This window comes from Theropithecus gelada, chromosome 4 (genome assembly GCF_003255815.1).
Source record: "Theropithecus gelada isolate Dixy chromosome 4, Tgel_1.0, whole genome shotgun sequence".
Classification (NCBI taxonomy): domain Eukaryota; kingdom Metazoa; phylum Chordata; class Mammalia; order Primates; family Cercopithecidae; genus Theropithecus; species Theropithecus gelada.
Window position 1 is genome coordinate 27,957,581 of NC_037671.1, and position 17,147 is coordinate 27,974,727.

Consider the following 17,147-nt stretch of genomic DNA (forward strand, 5'->3'; position numbering starts at 1 on the left):
GCTACAACTCAGATGCCTAACAACTTGTTCAGTGCTGTGTCTGCCATATTAAACCTCTGAAAAGTTATTTATAAACTGAAGTTCTGTAAATAAGTCCTATTTTGAATTTGAGGTTAACCAGACATGTGAAAAATGGTCACTATTCTATAAACCTGTTTTTGTAAATAGACAATAGGGATTAATATGTATTGAGTATTGACCACTATTCTAAAAGCTTTCCCTATCATAGCACTTAAGCCACATACAGCCATATGAGGTTTGGACTCCATTTTATAAGTGAGTAAACTGAGGCACAGAGACATTAGGTAACCTGCTTAAGGTCACAAGTGAATTGGTTGGCAAAGCCCAGACTGTGCAATTCCAGAGCTGAAGCTTTTGACTGTTACCCCACACAGAGCTTGCTTAAAATGAGGCACCAGCTGGACATGCTTTCACATAAATTGCCAAACATGAGCCACGGCTCTGAAAACTGAATAAAAATACAGTGGATGTTGGCCTTGCAATGATTTTCTCTTTAATCTTTAGGGATTAAGTTAAATAAGTTAATCAATTTGAAAAGGATAAAGCATACCACATTGAAGTGCAACGCAAATATTATGAATCTACTATGAAGACAGTCTGTATAGCTGATAGATATTACTGTCCCACTTCACCATTGAGGAGACCAAAGTTAGCTTGTATGGGTACCACAAGGCAGAACCAGAATTTGAGTCTGAATCTCGTTTGACTCCCAACTCATCAACCTGCACTACCTCCCTCACTTCCCACCTCAGAGCTACCTGGTTACCTAGCTACCTGGAACCTGGGGACCCCAGCCATTCCACAACAACATGGTTATTGAGGTTACAATAATCACCTTGGAAATGATGAATGCTCAGGAGAGAGAACACACAGGTTCATCCAGCCCTGCTTGTTCTTAACGCTTCCCTTCAGAATGGGGCCACGCGTAATCCAGAGTGCAGGGCATCAGCCTATAGAGGGCGCTCTTAAGCATCATAGCCAGATGTAAAAAAGCAAAATTCCTGTAGGCAAAGAAATGTGGGCTGGGCGTTTTGGAATGCCACTCCTGGAGGGAGGTGTGGGTGAATGATTGCCAATTTTTCCACTCTACGCTTATCTTCACAGTTGTGACCATTTTTCAGATCCTAAAAGGAGTTAGTATCTCAGTACAAATTTTCTCTTTAAGGTGTTTGCTTAAAGAGGAAACATCTTTAAGAAGTGAAAGCTGAAGAATGGGGCCTAAGATCAAACTTCAAGGTATTGGTGGCTCTAAATACCTGCCATCAAAGTAACGCAACAGAATGATAATTTGGTAAGCAGCAGCGAAGCTCAGTAGATATTCTTCAAACTGATTTAAGTTGTGATAAAAACCCAACTTATGATTTTAAATATTTCTGTAGCTAGAACAACATAGCAGAAAGACAACATCAAAATATTAACAATGATTACATTCTACATGACTAGATTACAAGGGATTCTTTGTGACACTGTAATTTTTCTTCAACGAACTTGTATTGCTTGGGTAATTACACATACACAAAAACCTTACTACTGCTCCTTTTAAAAAAATTACTGAATAGAGTTTTCAAAAAAAATTACTAGACATAGTTTCTTGAGGAAAGTAACCAAATTCATGAGATTCTTGAGTCCAAATTTCCTTTATTTCGGCGGCTCCAAATTCTAGAAAAGCTTTTGCCTATGGCCCAATCTCATAGGCAGCACTTGAACAAAACATCCGTCCATAATTAGATCATCCCTTTAAAATCGCAACCTTTAAGTTAAATTCTAGTGGACAGGTCAAGTCATGGAAGAGCAGCGAGAGGAGAATAGAAAACTGAGCAGTGCCAATGGGGGTTGGAAGCTACCAGGGCTCCAGTATCCCAACTTGGGAAAAAAGAAAATGGGAAAAGGGAATGGAGGGTTGGAGTGCCAAGTACGTGTGAGAAAGAGTAGGAGAGAAGGACCCAGGCTGGGCATGGTAGCTCACGCCTGTAATCCGAGCATTGTGGGAGACCAAGGAGGGTGGATCACCTGAAGTTAGGAGTTCAAGACCAGCCTGGCCAAAGTGGCAAAATCCCATCTCTACTAAAAATACAAAAATTAGCTGGGCACAGTGGTGGATGCCTATAGTCCCAGCTACTTGGGAGGCTGAGGCAGGAGAATGACTTGAACCCGGGAGACTGAGGCTGCGGTGAGCTGAGATTGCACCACTGCACTCCAGCCTGGGCAACAGAGCAAGACTCTGTCTCAAAAAACAAAAAAAAGAGAGAAGGACCGAGAGAGAGAGAGAGAGAGAAAGAGAGAGAGAGAAAAAAAAAAAGAAAGAAAGAAAGAAAGAAAGAAAGAAAGAAAGAGAAAGAAAGAAAGAAAGAAAGAAAGAAAGAAAGAAAGAAAGAAAGGAAGGAAGGAAGGAAGGAAGGAAGGAAGGAAGGAAGGAAGAAAGAAAGGGAGAGAGAAGTGCAAATCAAAGCAACATGGTACCATGGAAAACCACTCCTGGTCCATTTGTTCAACGTCTACCTTAGCAGCCCTGCTATGCTTAAACCACTGTGACAGGCTTTCCTTAAGGTGTTAGACAAGAGATAGAACAGAAGAGAGACAAGGCAAAAAATTTAGTAATATTTTCCAGCCTAAACTAAACCTTTATTTTAGTAATGTCTTTAAAAAATGTATTTGCAGGAATGACTCAACCCCTTGTCCCACTCCTTGCCTTGTGTATTCCTTCAGTGCCTAAGTTGATATCTGCAGCTACTATCTCACTCAGAATGCTTCGTTTTTATCATTTCAAAATACTCAAGTCCTTGCTCAAGCTGGGCAAAAGCGTCCAGTAGTGTCAAAACAAAGCAAAGCAGGCCAGAGAGGCTCCTGCCAGAAAGATGCGTTTACCTTCACCAAAAACATCATCCTCTTCATCGACCAGGAGCTCCTCAGCATCAAAAAACTGCATCTTGGAGAGGACAGGCACGAGAGGCAGCAGGCAGCAGCCCCCGGCAGGCTCAGCAGCCACACTGCCAACGGAGGTGATTTCCTTTCCTCGGGTTGCCCAAGCCCTCTGGAGGGCAGCTTCCGCATCTGCCCTGAAGAAAGCAGTTTCATTCATATGAATAGGCTTCTTGAGCCTTTTGAAGAGTAAATCCCAGGTGGGGTAATTCTCACCACTGAGGAGAAAGAAATTTTTGAAAGGGGGCTGCAGATCCGGTTGGATGTGAATACAGTTATCACTCAAAGTCTGAATGCAGTGAATTCTATTTCAAAGCAACAACTTTTATATTTCCTTAAAGAGGAAGGTGGGCGCTTAACTTTCTTGCTTATGAATTTGAACACAATGGGTTGTGTTGAAAGAGGGAGTTCACATTTCTCATATCTTGGTTTTGCTTCAATGACAATTTATCTGAAAGTAAAGCAAGCCACTATGTTAAACCAAAACAGGCATTTAGAGGACAGAGCTTTTATTTTGCTCAGTAATAGTTGCATTTTTCTTTCCTTTTTTTTTTTTTTTTTCAAACCTCTTGCATTTAAGGATTGGAAACTTTACAGCATTTAAACCAAATTGAACCATTTCTAGGCTTTCTGTGGCTCAATTAAATCTATAGTCAATGAATAGATAACTAGTTTTGGTCAAACATCTTACATTTCACGATATTTACTCAGTTTGATACTTCAGACCGTATCACTAAAGGAGAAAGAAGAAAATGTAACTCAAAAAGCAGTCCTCCCAAAGGGATGAGTAATCACTGAGCTTCTACGTGAGCACCATTGGCTGGCGTCACCATATCGAGCTACCCAACGTGTGCCAAATTCTGTATGGCTGCACAAACAAACACACATCTCTCTGAGTAATACTGAGACTTCATTTTGGGGTTTCCCAGACCACTCCATTGTGTTGTAAGATCTCTTAGGTGGCCAGAAGCTTAGAAAATGCAAATGGAGATGACAGTGAGGAGCTGTTGGCCCAAGGTGTTTATTTTTGGCACTTTATTTACTGCATGGTTTTGAAGATACTCCCAGTGTTACCTTAGAGAAACTGTCCCCTCCTCCTGTAACTGCAACCTTGAAATTGCACCATTTTCTCCCAGAAGAGACTATGGACAACAGGGTTGGAGAAATCCAGCAGTGAGAAGGGATCAGCCCAGAGGAATTCAGGAATCAGACACTGAGGGTTAATTGAGCAGCAACAGTCAGTTCATCCCTGCATTGGTGGCTGCAGCAGTTCCCAAAGACAATGTACAGCTTGGGTCCTGCTGGGATCACCAATTGTTGTCAATCAGGGCTGCAACCATTCTTAGAGGAGAGCTTGGAAATGTCTGGGGTGTTTTGGGTGGCACAATGACTGGGAGTTATTACTGGTATTTAATGTCTTAGCACTCAGGGGCCCAGGGATGTCAACCTTACTGTAATGCATGGAACAGTGGCTCTACAGGAAGAACTGTCCCCTTCCAAATATCAATAATGCCCACCTTGAGACACACTGAGAGGCAGAGAGCTGTAGTTAACCTTTTCTCTAGCTCTCCTTTGCATCTCCCCTTTCTGACCCTTCTACCACCCCACTTGAATGATGTTTCTGGCCAAGGGTTGCACTTAGTTACATAAATTAAATTAATTAAAATGGGCCGAGGTATAGGAAATTTGGATGTGGACTAGAGCTGTCTTTTGTGTGGCTGGGATAAGAGGATGGGTGTCCATTTTGATAATCACTACATTTCTCAACTACTGTCCCATGTCCTTTAATCTCCACAACTTCATGAGGTTGGTGCTATTATCCCATTTTACAGATGAAGCAATGGGGGCTCTGAGAACTTGAAAAACTTTCCTAAGATCAGGCAGCCAGTGAGTGGCAGATTTGACTAACTCCAGAGCTCACTGTATTACCTGTTGTCTGGATAACTTTATGGGAGTGACTGCACACAGTCTGGGTCACTGCAGCATCCCCGTGGCTCTTGGGGACCGGCACTACCTCCCTCACCTCCTACCTCAGAACCACCTGGTTACCATGTGAACCTGGGGGCTCTCAGCCATTCCACTTCAAAAAGTTAGCATAATCTCTCTAGGCCTATTTTATTATTTTAAGTGGGTGGAATTGTGTCACCCCTATTGAATTAATATGTTGAAGTCCTAACCCTCAGTACCTCAGAATGTGACCTTATTTAGAAATAGGGCCATTGAAGATATAATTAAGATAAACTCATATCATGTTGGAGGAGGATAGGTCCTTAATCCAATATGACTTATTTCCTCTTAAAAAGGAGAGAGGTAGACAAAGACATACAGACAGGGAGGATAGCATGTGAAGATGAAGGCAGAGATCCACAAGCCAAGGAACAACAAAGATTGCCAGTAAACCACCAAGAGCTAGGGGAGAGGTCTACAAGAGATTCTCCCTCACCTCCCTCAGAAGAACCCATCCTGCCAACGCCTTGACCTTGGACTTCTAGCCTCCACAACTGTGATGCAGTAAGTTTCTGTTGCTTAAGCCACCCAGTTTGTGGTAGTTCGTTACAGCAGTCCTAGAAAACTAATATACTTTCTCATTTGGTTTGTTTTGAGGATTAAGTGGGGTAAATTATGTAAAGGAGCTGACACAGCACATGGTACACAGTAAATACCCAGTTACAATTATACACCTAAATCTCTCACAGGGAAGCTTAGGATATTTACCTAATTGAAGCCTCAATGGGGATAGAGAATGAGAAGTCACCATGCTCCATATAAAACCTCAATAACCCTTAGGAAGTTTCCCTCAGTCTCCTCTTCTCCAATTTAGATATCTCAGAAACACAGCTAACCATCTCAAAGAACAAATCACAAATGCCACCATGAACTTCTTGAAAGCACAGAGTATAGAAAACATGGTTCTTGCTCTCCAAAGTTTACAATTTCCTTAGAGAGATATGACATACATGCATGATGTGTTAACTATAAAGAAAAACTAATAAATTACAGATGTATGCATCAATATGGATGAGTTTCAAGAACATAATATTGACGTTGAAAAGTCTCAGAAAATTATAAGTAGTATGATTATATTGTTATGAGTGTACAAAATGAGCAAATAAAAAAATGTAAATAATTGCTAACACTTACAGAGTGCCAGCAACAGTTCTAAGTGCCTTGATTCACTTAATTCCTATATCAACCCTAAGATATATATATATTTATTATCTCCATTTTAGTTTAAGGCCCAAGAGGTGAAGTGATCCTCCTGAGGTCATACATTTGGTAAGTGGTAGAGGTATTGAGATTTGATCCCAGAGTCCAAACTCTTAAACACCAGGTTATACTATCTCTTATCTATGTGAAGTCTAAAAGAATGCTGAGTTTATATACAATTTTAACAAAGGGCAATAAACTGTGAAGAAGTGACTAGACAAAGGAGGCAGAGTAGGGGAATGGGCTCCTAAGAGTGGTGAATTGTGGGAAGGTAACTAGGAACGTATGATAGCTAAGGATTGTTATGCAGACTCATCTCTCATATCAAGAAGAGGACCATGAGACTTAGTCACCCAAGATGGGGAATGAAACACCTTTACAAGTGGAAATTTATAGCACTTAAAGCAGAAAGGAGAAGGGCAGAAGATTCTTTCTCAAAAATAGGTCAAAATAGTACTTATGCTGAAGTAGCATATTTTGGGGGACACATTCTGATCCCCTTCAAATCTATATTAGAAAAGAAAGACTAAAGATAGGGAGATTCAGTGCTTAGTTAAGGGAGATGTAGGTCACAGAGAGTAGTTTTCACTAAGAAATGAGGAGTAAGTCTGGAACGACAATGAAAGAATCTTGCTTTTCAGTGATTGAGGCTAACAGCTCCAATAATTGGATGTGGGGAAGAGAACAAAAGTATAGATGAACCAGTATAAGGCAACCACTTTGATCAAATGCTGATTTGTGACAACCTGTGCTAAATTTAACAAAAGAATTTCATCAAGATCATAAACACAGGAACATAGCAAAGCTTTTATACTCCAAACAGTTGGTGCCCACTTTATGCCCTTCTAGGTCTATGAATTACAGTGATATGAAAGGTCTGGTCCTTGCTTTGTGGAACTTTACTCACTCATTCGTGTGTTCATTCATTTGGAGAATAATAATGAATACCTACTATATTTCAGGTACAGTGTGAAATATTTAAGTAAATATATAAGTGACAAGGCACGTGTTGTGTTGAACACATGAAAATCAATATAGTATTGAGTTATGAGAATTGAGGCTATAATAATCAATGATTTATTTATTAATTTAAAATATTTCTGCATAGTTTGCTGTTTAAAAAAAAATACCATCTGTGAAGCATGTACAGGAGGAAGACATGCTAGTGGAAAGATTTCATCATCCAACGTGGGCTTTTATTCCAACGGAAGAGCCTCACAATCTTCTCTCTGTGCTTCTGGAGAATTTCCCACTTCCTTCAGAAAGTGTTTTAAAATACTTAATTTTCATATATACAAACTTCCGAACAGGGAGAAAAATCTGAAGCAATTAGGAGCAAAATGTTCGAAACAGAAAGGAGAACAAAGTAGGAGAGAGGAATTGAAACTGTGAGGAGTGGTAGGAATTAGGAAAGAAAAAGGTGAAAAAAACCACAGAGTCAGAAATAATCTTATCTTTGGGTAATTTTGCCAGTAAAGATGCACCTAAAAATTTGTCTAACTGTAAAATGCCACGTCTAAAGAGCTGGGACAAAAGGAACATGATTTTTTTTTTTTTTTTTTTTGAAACAGAGTCTGGCTCTGTCGCTCAGGCTGGTGTGCAGGGGCTCGACCTTGGCTCACTGCAACCTCTACCTCCTGGGTTCAAGTGGTTCTCCTGCCTCAGTCTCCTGAGTAGAGTAGCTGGGACTACAGGTATGTGCCACCATGCCCGGCTAATTGTTTTTGTACTTTTAGTAGAGACGGGGTTTCACTATGTTGGTCAGGCAGGTTTTGAACTTCTGACCTCAAGTGATCTGCCCGCCTCGGCCTCCCAAAGTGCTGGGATTACAGGCGTGAGCCACTGCACCTGGCTGGAACATGCTTTTTAATAGTATTCCTGTTTTCATGTTGCACAGAGGAGGTACCAATCTCATGGGTACAATCTCATGAGGGTTGTCTCATGGGGAAAACCCTCCCAGAGCCTTTGGATGTCTTCCTGCCTGCCTCCCCCAGTTTCAGGCGCATCATTAGGCTGCAGGAGCCACACTTAGAGTCATTTACGGAAGGTGCTGGGGAAGCCTGACCAAAGTCCAGGACAGTTTCCTTCAATGGCACTAAATATAATGAGGGTAATTGCCCACTGAAGGAATCCATTCCTTCCACTTACGAAAGAAGGATAAGAACCCAGTAAACAAGAGTTCTATGGCAAGACTCACATTGGGTATGGTTGGTAAGGTCATAACTGTGGGTTAAGGGTATGATTGCTGGGAGTGGTTAGCTTGCAACTAGAAACAGAAAAAAAAAAAAGAAAAGCATATAAAGGCACTGGTTTTGGGATTTGACAGGGCTGAGTTACAATCTTGGCTTTGTTACTATCTAGCTCTTTGAGTAGAGTTAATAATTTCACTTTGAATTGGTAAAATGGAATAATAATAATCAATTACTTAGTTAAGTGATAGTTCAGCCCTTTCCCACTAAGTTGCCCCTAATTAAAATATAATCTACATTAACACATTGTGTTATCAATGCAAACACAACTTCAAGACCCAGTCCCTAGTCCCTGACCTTACCCTCTGTCTCAACCAGAATGTAATCACAAAGCCTCTCCAATAAAGAAATCCTGTAACTGCTACTGATAATAAAATTTACCTGTCAGGGTTTGGCAACATTAATTGAGATGGGAATCCTTTTCTATGGCTCTACCATTGACTTTAAAAGCATTTTCAGCGATCACTGTACAGTCTGCCCCTCCTCCCCTTTTTTTAACCTCAAGACAAATTTCTTGGTGTGGGAGCTACAGAAAGTGACAGAAGGGGTGGAGAAAAGATACACAGGAAAGTAAACTTTAAGAAGGTAGAAACAGTCTTCCATGTCTGTGAGAGATGTGGGGAGAGTTTAATGAGAATTACAATTCTCCCTCCCAGAATGTGACCCCAGACCCAAGACAGCCAAAGAAGGCCAGATGAGAAGGTATAACTTTCTCAACTTTTAAAGAAAGGCATGCATTTCGTGCACCTTAAATCTTATGATGAAAGATTGCTTGATAGCACATAAGTCACTGGGTGGCAAAATAAGAGACAATATAAAATATTGTTACTGAAAAAATGAATTTTATTTAATGACTAGTACTTGATCCTTTGGTAAATCACAAACTTTCTAGTTATTTGTTTTCAAGGAACTGAAACCACTCTTACCGAGTTAATACTATGAGATCAATAAACATATTTTTAAATAATAATTTATTACATGATATTTGACATATGATTGACAAAATATTAAAAGAGTTAGATTGGATATTCGAGAAAATGGTGACATAAAGATCTTTAAAAAGACTTTCCTCCATAAAAGCAATAAGAAACTGGGAAAATGGTCAGTATCGACTTTTTCAGAAGGTTGGAAATTAACCAAATGCTGACAGCAATCCAGGGAACATTTATTTAAGAAAAATGGCTGAATTTCAATAGAACAATGAGTTTTATGGCATTTTAACTTACCTACTTCCACACACTTCACCTTATCTCTGTGGTAGCCTTGAAAATCAGCAGCCTGCAATCACAGTGAAAATCAACAGCCTGGCAGCTATTGGAATGGTTGCAGAATGGAGATAAACCTTCTTCAAAGTCCCATTCCCCCAAAATTGTCACTATTTGACCTGTCTGGTGGTTCTCTGGATGACCTCACTCAGAAGGCTGTTTTTATTTAACCTGATTTAGAGTTGCCAAGTGTGAACAGTCTTTTCCTTGGGGTGTTTGTTGAAAATAATCACAGGCAAATAGTCAATACTGCAGCTGCCTGAGGCAGTGGATAAGAGTTGGGGGCAAACAATAGGCTAACCAAAAAGCTTAAAAGAAAAAGCTTGGGAATGAGATGCCCATAGCAGATTTAGAAAAGCTCCCACATATTCCTGGGAATCTAGAAGGCTAAGCCTATATAGGGCTATGTGCATAACCACAGCTCTGTATATGCTCAGAAAATACTTGGCAAGGCCCTGAGGTCTGACCACTGGCTAACCTTAAGGCTCTGCAGAAGCAGGAAGTAAAGGCTAAGGCAGAGTTGTAAAGTGCTTAACTGAGCATTGAAAGTGTGTCCTAGTATGCATATAGAACCCCTTGGCAAAGATTGCAAGATTTATTGGTCCCAGGTATCTAAAGAAATTTCTGTTCAATCATTAGTGTACCACTAAGCTAATCAAGCAGGGATTTCAGTGGACACACATGACAAACAATATAGGCTTTACAGAACTATCTCAGAAAAGTCACTAAACAAAAAACAAGAACAGCAACAAAAACCTTGGGGGAGTAGGGAGAATCTGATTTCCAGAGTTTCCATATAATTTTAAATGTCCAGTTTTTAGCAAAAAATTATGAAACATGCAAAGAAGCCAGAAAGTATGGTCTATATACAGGAAAAATAAACAATATGAATTCCCTAAAGAAGCCCAGAAGATGTTGGCTGCAAACTTCCCAGATTTGATGAACAAGATTAATCTATAAATCTAAGAATCTCAATGAATTTCAAGTAGGATAAACTCAAAGAAATTCACAACTAGACACATCATAATCAAACAGTGGAAAGTCAAAAACAAAGAGAATCTCATCCAAACAAAAGTGACTCACCACATACAAGGGATCTTCAATAAGACTAAAAAGTGATTTCTCATTAGAAGCAATAGAGGGCAAAGGGATGAAAAAAAGTTGGTTAATGGGCACAAAAATAGTTATATAGAAGGAATATGTTCTAGTGTTTGACAGTACAGTAGGGAAATTATAGTTGACAGTAATTTATTATATATTTTAAAATAGCTAGAAAAGAATAATTGTAATGTTCCCAGCACAAAGAAAAGATACATGTTTGAAGTGATGGATACCCCAGTTACTCTGATTTGTATACATTCCACACATGTATCAAAATATCACATGTACCCCCAAAATATATACAATTACCATATATCAATTTTAAAAATGAAAGAAACCATAGAAGGCAGAAGAAAGTGAACAGCATATATAAAGTCTTGAAAGTAAAAAACAAAAACAAACAAAAACAAAAAACTCAACTAAGAATTATATACCCAGTAAAACTATCCTTCGAGAATGAAGGAGAAATAAATACATTTCCAGATATACAAAAGCTGAGGAAGTGTATTACTAGTGATTTGCCTTGTAAGAAATGCTAAAGACAGTCCTTTAGGTTGATATAAAAGACACTGGACAGTAACTTAAAGCCATAAGAAAAAATAGAGAGCACTGGTAGAAGTAACTGCATAAGTAAACATAAAAGACAGTACAAAGGTATTTCTTGTTTGTAAATCTTTTCCCTCATCTGATTTAAAAGACAACTGCATAAAACAACAATTATACATTTGTGTTGATGGGCATATAATACATAAAGGTGTAATTTGTATGACAATAATAGCACAAAGAAGAGGGAAATGAGTGGAGTGATGGAGGATAAAGGTTTTAATATTCTCTTGAAATTAAGGTGGTATTAATTTAAACTAGATTGCTATAAATTAAGATGTTAATTGTAATCCCCAAGGCAATCACTAAGAAAATAAATAAAAAGTATAGTAAAAGAACCAATAGAAAAATTAAAATTATAAACTAGAAAAATATCAATTTAACACAAATAATTCAGTGATACCTCTATAAAAAAATTCTTTTATTCTCATTAACTTTCTTATGTGAACTTGGCTGATTAGTGCTTACACCTATATAAATAAAATATAAGATTATTTTTACAAACTCCTGTCTCACTGTAGCAAAAGTAATATTCATCCATGGATAAATGAACTCATTGAAAGAAAGTCAACCTTATTCATCTCATTAAGAGATACATTTCTTTGTTTTTGTTTTGTTTTTGTTTTTTGTTTTTTTTTGAGACGGAGTCTTGCTCTGTCGCCCAGGCTGGAGTGCAGTGGCGCGATCTCGGCTCACTGCAAGCTCTGCCTCCCGGGTTCACACCATTCTCCTGCCTCAGCCTCCTGAGTAGCTGGGACTACAGGCGCCCACCGCCACGCCCGGCTAAATTTTTTTTGCATTTTTAGTAGAGACGAGGTTTCACCGTGTTAGCCAGGATGGTCTCGATCTCCTGACCTCGTGATCCACCCGTCTCGGCCTCCCAAAGTGCTGGGATTACAGGAGTGAGCCACCGCGCCCAGCCAAGAGATACATTTCTAATAAAATTTTGATTTCATGCTAGAAGATGATATTTATTTATTTATTTATTTTTAATTAATTTTTTTTTGAGACAGAGTCTCACTCTGTTGCCCAGGCTGGAGTGCAGTGGCATAATCTCAGCTCACTGCACTCCAGCCCTGGGTTCAAGCAATTCTCCTGCCTCAGCCTCCCAAGTAGCTGGGATTACAGGTGCCCACCACCATGCCTGGTTAACTTTTATATTTTTAGTAGACACAAGATTTCACCATGTTGGCCAGGCTGGTCTCAAACTCTTGACCTCAGGCCATCTACCTGCCTCAGCCTCCCAAAGTGCTGGGATTACAGGTGTGAGCCAACCATCTCATTTTTAAAGCCCAAAGTAGATTCTGAAAAAATACATACCCTCACACATTGGAAACCTTTTATCCTGTAATCCCAGCTACTCAGGAGGCTACTTCCCTGCAGGAAGTAGGCCTCGCAGTGCCATCCCTTTGCACATACTAGCTTTGTGGGCTGTGACCCAGTCTCTCCTGACCTGTTTCTTTTTGGCCTCTGAATTTCTTGTCCTCAAAGAAAGAATAAAACAAGGTTTTCGAATTCAGGACTTGTGAAGTTGATTTTGGCCAAGTGTTTTTGAAAATTCTTCCTGGTGTGGCTTCTCTTCAGTATATGTGTTTCAGTGACCTCTGACTATACAGAAGACAGAGAAACAATTTGGAGAAAGAGATCTTTTGAAGTCTATGTGACGGAAAGAAAGAAGAATGAAAAAAGGAGGAAGAAAGAGAAAACATGAAGGAGGAGCAGAATATTCTTCTTTTGGAAGGAAAATACTTCCAGATTGTGTCTGTTTTTTTTTAAAGATTCCGTGGGAGGATATCCAGAGACACTCGTTGATTTAAAACTTCAGCCTTCCCTCCCACAAATTCGGCTCTGGGTGCCTATCAATGCTACAGGACAGACGTAGGCCCAAATAAGGCTGAAACACACCTAAACTCTCCGTCTCGGGTTTTGGGCTCACCTTAGATGAGCTCCAACTCTGCTCTGTCAGGCATCCAGGAAGAACTACATGCATTTGGGTCAATTTGGATGGAGGAAATGAAGAATTATAGAGTAAAAAATCACCATTCCTCTTTTCTGTACTGGCAGGCTCAACCCTGAATGCACCTTCCTACTTTAATGTCTGAAATGTATTAATAAATTACAATAAAGAATGGAACAGTGAAAACAAAACCCCAAATAAAAGAAAAGAAAATGTGTCCTGTGGACCGAATTATGGAATAGTCCTGCTCAGGAGGGAGAAAAGTGCCATGTTTTCCTGACCTGGGACTGGTGGAGAAAGAAGATGGTGCAATTCTCCTCTGATTCGTTACAGTTTAATCAGCAGCCTTGATCTTCAAAAAGGGGCTCTACCTTTTCTTCTCTTTCAAATAAAGAAGGAGGGGGAGGAGAAGGGAAAAAGTAGGGGGAAGGGGAGGGGAAGGAAAGGAGTAGGGGAAGGGGAAGGAAAGCAGCAGTGAAGGAAGAGAAGGAAAGAAAGAAAAAAGAAAAAAAATGAGGTATTGCCTCAACTTTTAATTTATAAGTAAATTTATAAGTTACATAATTTATAAGTTAAATCTCACATGTCTTGATGGCTCATCTAGTTCAATTAGGCCTTCAAATACTATATCCCCTATTATAGAAGAACTCACTTTCCATGACCACGCTCTTACAATTATTTTCCTAATTAGTTCCCTGGTCCTATACATTATTTTCCTAACACTCACAACAAAATTAACTCATACTAGCATCAAAGATACCCAAGAAATTGAGACTGTCTGAACTATTTTACCTGCCATTATCTTAATGTTAATTGCCCTCCTATCCTTACATGTTCTGTACATAACAGATGAGGTTAACAACCCTTCTCTCACTGTCAAAGCAATTGGCCACCAATGATATTGAAGCAATGAATATAGAGACTGTGAAGAATTAGGCTTCAATTCTTACATAGTCCCAACAGCAGGCTTAAAGCCAGGAGAACTTTGACTCGTCGATGTTGATAATCGAACAGTTCTCCCAATAGAGATCCCCATCTGTATATTAATCTCATCCGAAGACTTCCTGCACTCATGAACTATCCCCTCATTGGGCCTCAAAACAGATGCAATCCCCAGAATAGCCGACTATGAAGAGAACCTCTGAGCATTAAGATGATGAGCCCAGATTCCTCTCCTTCACTGCTCTGTCTGTCTCAGATGATTGCTCATGGGAGTTGTTAGTTATTAATCACTCTGCTATTTCTTTCTCTTTCTTTTTTTTTGAGATAGAGTTTTGCTCTTGTTGCCCAGGCTGGAGTGCAATGGCACAATCTTGGCTTACCGCAACCTCCGCCTCCTGGGTTCAAGAGATTCTCCTGCCTCAGCCTTCCGAGTAGCTGGGATTACCGGCATGAGCCACCACGCCCAGCTAATTTTGTATTTTTAGTAGAGACGGGATTTCTACATGTTGGTCAGGCTGGTCTCAAACTCCCGACCTCAGGTGATCCACCCATCTCGGCCTCCCAAAGTGCGGAGATTACAGGCGCGAGCCACCACGCCCAGCCACTCTGCTATTTCAAACATTTTTTTGCCTTTTAAATGTCAGTTCAGGTTGACCACAGGGAAACTTTGTTATGACCAATTGGTCAAGCTTCTGAGGTGCTGGCGCTGACCCCGGCCCCTTTTCCTGCTCTCTCCATCCTTCTCCCTCTTGTCCCTGTTCCCTGACTTCTCTTCAGCAGAGAGGTGTCAAAAACAATCCAGGGCTCATTTCATCTCTGTACATCCATGTCATGCTCTCCTCAACTCTTCAAAATAATACCTTTTTCTCCCCCCACTTTTCTTAGAACCATGTCTGGTGTGACAACAATTTGAAAAGCGCCACCCATCCTCTCTGAGACCACAAACAGCACCGGAGGCAGTGAACCAAGACCTACAAACAAGGGTGTAGACCAAAGAACATGCGGGGCCAGAGGAGGAGAAAGCGAGAAGATAGAAGCACCATAGTTTCAAGAGGGAGGGGAGCAGAAAGCCGCTAGCTCTATAAAAAACAAGAAGCAAAACCCAGAACTCAAACCTCATGAAAGTATCACGAGGTTGAAGCCTTTAAGAGGTGTTTTTACAGCAGATTTTAGAGACTTCTCACCTTACCAACGGTTATAAACCCGAATCCTTGCAAAGTCAGCAGTAGAGTCATTAGATTGCTCCCCATCTCCGCATATGAAGGGTATCAGGGCTTTCCAGGGCTTTAGGGTCAGGTTTTGTGAAATAGGTAGGTTGGGCCAACTTTCTGGGGGCTCTAAGCAACCTTGGAGAAAACGGGCAGGAGTAAATAAAGGTATGCCAGTGTGCTTTTTCCAGGGGGGACTTGGCAAGTGCCAAAAACAGTATAAATATTAGATTCCCATCTTCTAATATGGAAATCGGTGGTGGCGATGGGGCGAAGGGCTCACTAGCCACCCTGAGGTGAAGAAGCAGCCCCTCAGAGATCCGAAGCTGGTTAGCAAGAGTTCACCAGGGCCTAGCTCCTTGTCCCTCAGGGATAGCCCCTGGGTGCCACAGCCCACCCCCTGGAAAGGGCAGACCCTGGAGAAATGTTAGAATTCTGGGTGAATTATTTTCTTACGAGATTTCATCCAAAGTTTTAACAAAGTACCAAATAGGAGAGTTGTTAAGTATTGTGAGTGAGTGAGGTGGAGGAAGCAGAGCGGGGAAGGGGTGGCTCCTCTCTCACTATATTCACTGCTTATCCTAGAGATGACCTAATGTCAAAAACATTGCAAATGCAACCAGCTGCCTGTTGCATCCATGTAGTTCAGTTGTTGCTATTTACAGGGCAGTAAAAATACCTGGTGCTACTATGAACCAGGGTGCTGAGTATCCAATGTTCCTGGAAGAGCACCTAGTAGTGTTTCTTTCATTGGATGGTATCTAATTAAAACTTTATGCAAAAGTAATAAGGTATTGCTGATTATAGGTATTATCTGATAATAATTATAAAAATATATTGTTATCTGATAATAATAATCCTGTCAAGTACTTGTTTGGGCCAGATTACTCTGTGAAGGCAGAAAGTTGGCAATGCTTGTCTTAAATGGAAGATTCTTTCTCTTTTCTTCCTCCCTCACTCCCTCCTATTCAACAATCTTTTCTTCATCCTGGGAAAAATGTGGGTTCTGCATTCACTCTTGCACAATCCTGGAATCTCATGGCTTAGTTTATGATGACAACATTAATGTCAATAAAGGCACATTTTCCCTAAGACACTTGGGAGTATGTGTGGCTTATCCTTCTATTTTCCCCACGAAGTAAAAGGCAGTTCAGTGTGTCTTTCCTCACTTTACTGATGTAGAGATTAAGGACAAAGAATCTAGGCAAATGGGCAGTAGGGGACATGAAACATGGCAGGGTCACCAGAGCAAGTCAAAACACTTTCGAAGAGCCAGTGAGTCAAACCTGTGGAAACCCATGCCAGAAAGTTCTTACAGGGATGACTGAACTGTTCCATCTAAACAAAAGGAAAATATATTCATTTCAACAAGCCCTAAAGTGCAGTTATCTAACAGGCGAGGTGGATGGTGTTGGGTGCATAGGGTTTGCTGCGTTAGTGCTGATTTCTCAAATCTTTTATTTTCTGTGTTGACCTCTGCAGTCCCATAGAACACAGTCCAGGCATTAGACTTGCAGCCACAGGATCTAGGTCTTGTGTGTCAGTTTTGAAGACAGCATGCCCTGCTAGACTGTGACATCCCGGAAGACAAAGGTCAACCAAGACCTTTGCATGAGGCCTGATGGGAATCAATGTCCCACAATTTTTTTTTTTTTTTTTTTTTTTTGAGACAGTC

General features: G+C 40.4%; 1 protein-coding gene across 3 annotated transcripts in view; it reads right to left on the bottom strand.

Moving 5' to 3' along the window:
• RIPOR2 (RHO family interacting cell polarization regulator 2) overlaps positions 1 to 17,147 on the bottom strand; it is a 240,828-nt gene that overhangs the window by 123,415 nt on the left and 100,266 nt on the right. The window contains exon 1 of one of the 3 annotated variants that reach the window (XM_025382889.1): positions 2,887 to 3,110. The exons of the other annotated variants lie outside the window; for them this stretch is intronic. Coding sequence (XP_025238674.1) covers positions 2,887 to 3,100 — 214 coding nt within the window. The 5' untranslated portion in view covers positions 3,101 to 3,110. Of the gene's footprint in view, positions 1 to 2,886; positions 3,111 to 17,147 lie in introns of those variants that run through there. 3 annotated transcript variants of the gene reach the window in all.